This window comes from Bison bison, unplaced genomic scaffold, assembly GCF_000754665.1.
Source record: "Bison bison bison isolate TAMUID 2011002044 unplaced genomic scaffold, Bison_UMD1.0 scf7180017864317, whole genome shotgun sequence".
NCBI lineage: Eukaryota > Metazoa > Chordata > Mammalia > Artiodactyla > Bovidae > Bison > Bison bison.
The window spans coordinates 5,573,007-5,575,731 of NW_011494889.1; the positions used below are offsets into that span (position 1 = coordinate 5,573,007).

A 2,725-nucleotide genomic window follows, 5' to 3' on the forward strand; every position below is an offset into this window, starting at 1 on the left:
AACCTAAATGTCCATCAAAGGATGAATGAATAAAAAGCCACACAAACATACTCAATGGAATATTACCCAGCCATGAAAAAAAGGAAATCCTTCCATTCTCAAAAACATTGATGGAATTTGGAGGCATTGCACAAAATAAATAAGCCAGACTACATGCTATCACATATATGTGGAATCTGGGGAGGGGGTGGAATGTCAAATTCATAGAAACAGAGAGTAGAAAAAATGATTTCCAAGGGCTAGAAGCTGGGAAATACAAGGGAGTGGTAAATGTTACAGTGAATAGATTACAGTGACAAGATTAATAAGGTTTCAGGATCTAAGGTTTTTGTAACTGAAATTTGCTAAGAGTAGAATTTGTATTTTCAAATACAAAAAAAGATAAATATTTGAAGTGATGGATGAGAATTCCACCATGAGACACACTTTAAATATTCTACAGTTTTACGTCAATTATGCTTTAACAAAGCTGAAATTATAAGTTTATAAATAAATAAAATTCAAAGAATGAGATTTAAAATCTTTTCACTGGCTTTTTTTCTGTCATTAGCTTAGTCATAATTTATTCTCTAAAAACATAACCAAACCAAGAAATACACTTCATATTTACTGAGACCAATTTGATCCAGACTCTGATAAGAACAGAAGTTGAAAACAAAATGGAAAATAAGATTTGATGGTGAATTGATACAAATTTACATACTAGCTCTGTAGAAATGGTTGTGAAAACTCTGGCAAGACATTTGCTTAATCGGAATCTAAATTTTCACATGTATATATTTAAAATAACAAGAAAGTGTTGTTGTAACCACTGAACTTGGGAAAATATTTTGAAAACTGAGAAAAACTTCTATGGAAAGCAAGTGTATTATTTGTTTTGAAACAAATAATAATCTGTATTTTATTATTTTGTTATTTACTGAAGTGACAGATAAAATGTATTGATGAAATGTATTTTACACATAAAAGGTATGCCCAAATGGCATTCAGTGATACCTGTCTTAGAAAATTTTATCAATAACTGTATTTTAAGCCTAATCCACTATTTATGAATACATAGTTTTTCTAAATTATTTCATACTCTTCAAGATTTTTGTTTTGTCTGATCTTTAAAAAACTGCCAGTCCATCAGGGTAAGGCTAGAGTATTTATTTAGGAAGAACACCCCGGTAAAGCGGTTTGGTTGTTCGTTGGAGGGGGTTCAGCGCTTCGCTCGGCTCTCCGTTGGGCAGCAGACGCGGCGCCGCATTCGAAGAAGTGGCCTAAGACTTGGGCAGCGGTCTCAAAGAAAATGGCCCGGACCAAGAGGACAGCTTATAAATCCACGGGTGGGAAAGTGCCCCGCAAACAGCTGGTCATCGAAGCGGCCGGGAAAAGCGCCCCCTCTACCAGCGGGATGACAAAACCTCATCGCTACAGGCCCGGGACCGTTGCCCTCCGAGAAATCCGTCCTTACCAGAAATCCACCCATTTTCTGATTCGGAAGCTGCCTTTCCAGAGGTTGGTGAGGGAGATCGCCCAGGATTTCAAAACCGACTTGAAGTTCCAGAGTGCCGCCATCCGCACGCTGCAGGAGGCTAGCGAAGCGTACCTGGTGGGTTTGGCTGAAGATACTAATCTGTTCGCGATCCATTTGGAGTTTCACCATCACGCCCCAAAGACATCCAGTTGGCTCGCTGGATAGGGGAGGGGGCAGGAGGGGAGCTTTCAGTGAAAACAGTTTTTATGGTGTTTTGTAAATTCTGTAAAATACTTTGGCTTAATTTGTGACTTTTTTTGGTAGGAAATTGTTTATAATATGTTGCGTTTGTACTTAAGTTGTTCCATCTTTCACTCAGGATGATGGGAAAAGTGGCCCTTCACAGACCTCAGTTAATATGAGCACTGTTGCTCAGAAAAGACAAGTTGTTAATATGCAGAAGGGACGAGTGATATTTCTTGCTTCTCATGATCCATGTTTTCTGTAGGTTAACGGCTTGTTGGGTAATTATTATGGTACTAGAATTGATAAACCTATACTGGTCCTTTTGCAGTAAAAGTGGTTATGACTTGATCCAAGTGTTTTTAACAGTTGGGGCTGTTAAGTCTGACCATACATCACTGTGATAGAATGTGGGCTTTTTCAAGGGATGAAGATAAGTCTTAACCACAGCATAACTTGCAGTTTCCTTAAAAAAAAAAAAAAGTAAACCTCGCAGCTATAGAATACACTATACACATTTATAATAGCTATTTTGTATATTGTAGAGTCAACATTTTAAAATTAAGTGTTTCACATTGACATGTGGGGGGAGTCTTGCCATTAAGATGTGTGGGATTCAGAGTACAGTTGGTTTTCTCCTAACTAGACTGCACCTGTTTTAAAATTAAGTGTTTCACATTGACATGTGGGGGGAGTCTTGCCATTAAGATGCGTGGGATTCAGAGTACAGTTGGTTTTCTCCTAACTAGACTGCACCTGTTTTCCTACACAGTTCAAGTGCTTTGCACATTATACCTTCTATCAGTCCTAATTGTACCACATGTTAACTAACCCTCTAGGTGATAATGCAAACACTGATGGGGGGATTGATTTATAAGGGCCCTAGAATATAATACAAGCCGAGCTATTCACACCAACCAGTCCATTCTGAAGGAGATCAGTCCTGGGTGTTCTTTGGAAGCTGCTGCTGCTGCTGCTAAGTCGCTTCAGTTGTGTCCGACTCTGTGCGACCCCATAGATGGC

General features: G+C 38.7%; 1 protein-coding gene across 2 annotated transcripts in view; it reads left to right on the forward strand.

The window, feature by feature from the left end:
• The first annotated feature begins 1,217 nt into the window (after positions 1-1,217).
• The window catches only part of LOC104997913 (histone H3.3C-like), a 3,789-nt gene continuing 2,281 nt past the window's right edge, over positions 1,218-2,725 (forward strand). Inside the window, exon 1 of one of the 2 annotated variants that reach the window (XM_010852892.1) lies at positions 1,218-1,594. In XM_010852892.1, coding sequence (XP_010851194.1) covers positions 1,292-1,594 — 303 coding nt within the window. In that variant the 5' untranslated portion in view covers positions 1,218-1,291. The remainder of the gene's footprint in view (positions 1,595-2,725) is intronic. The other variant, XM_010852893.1, reaches the window with a different exon arrangement.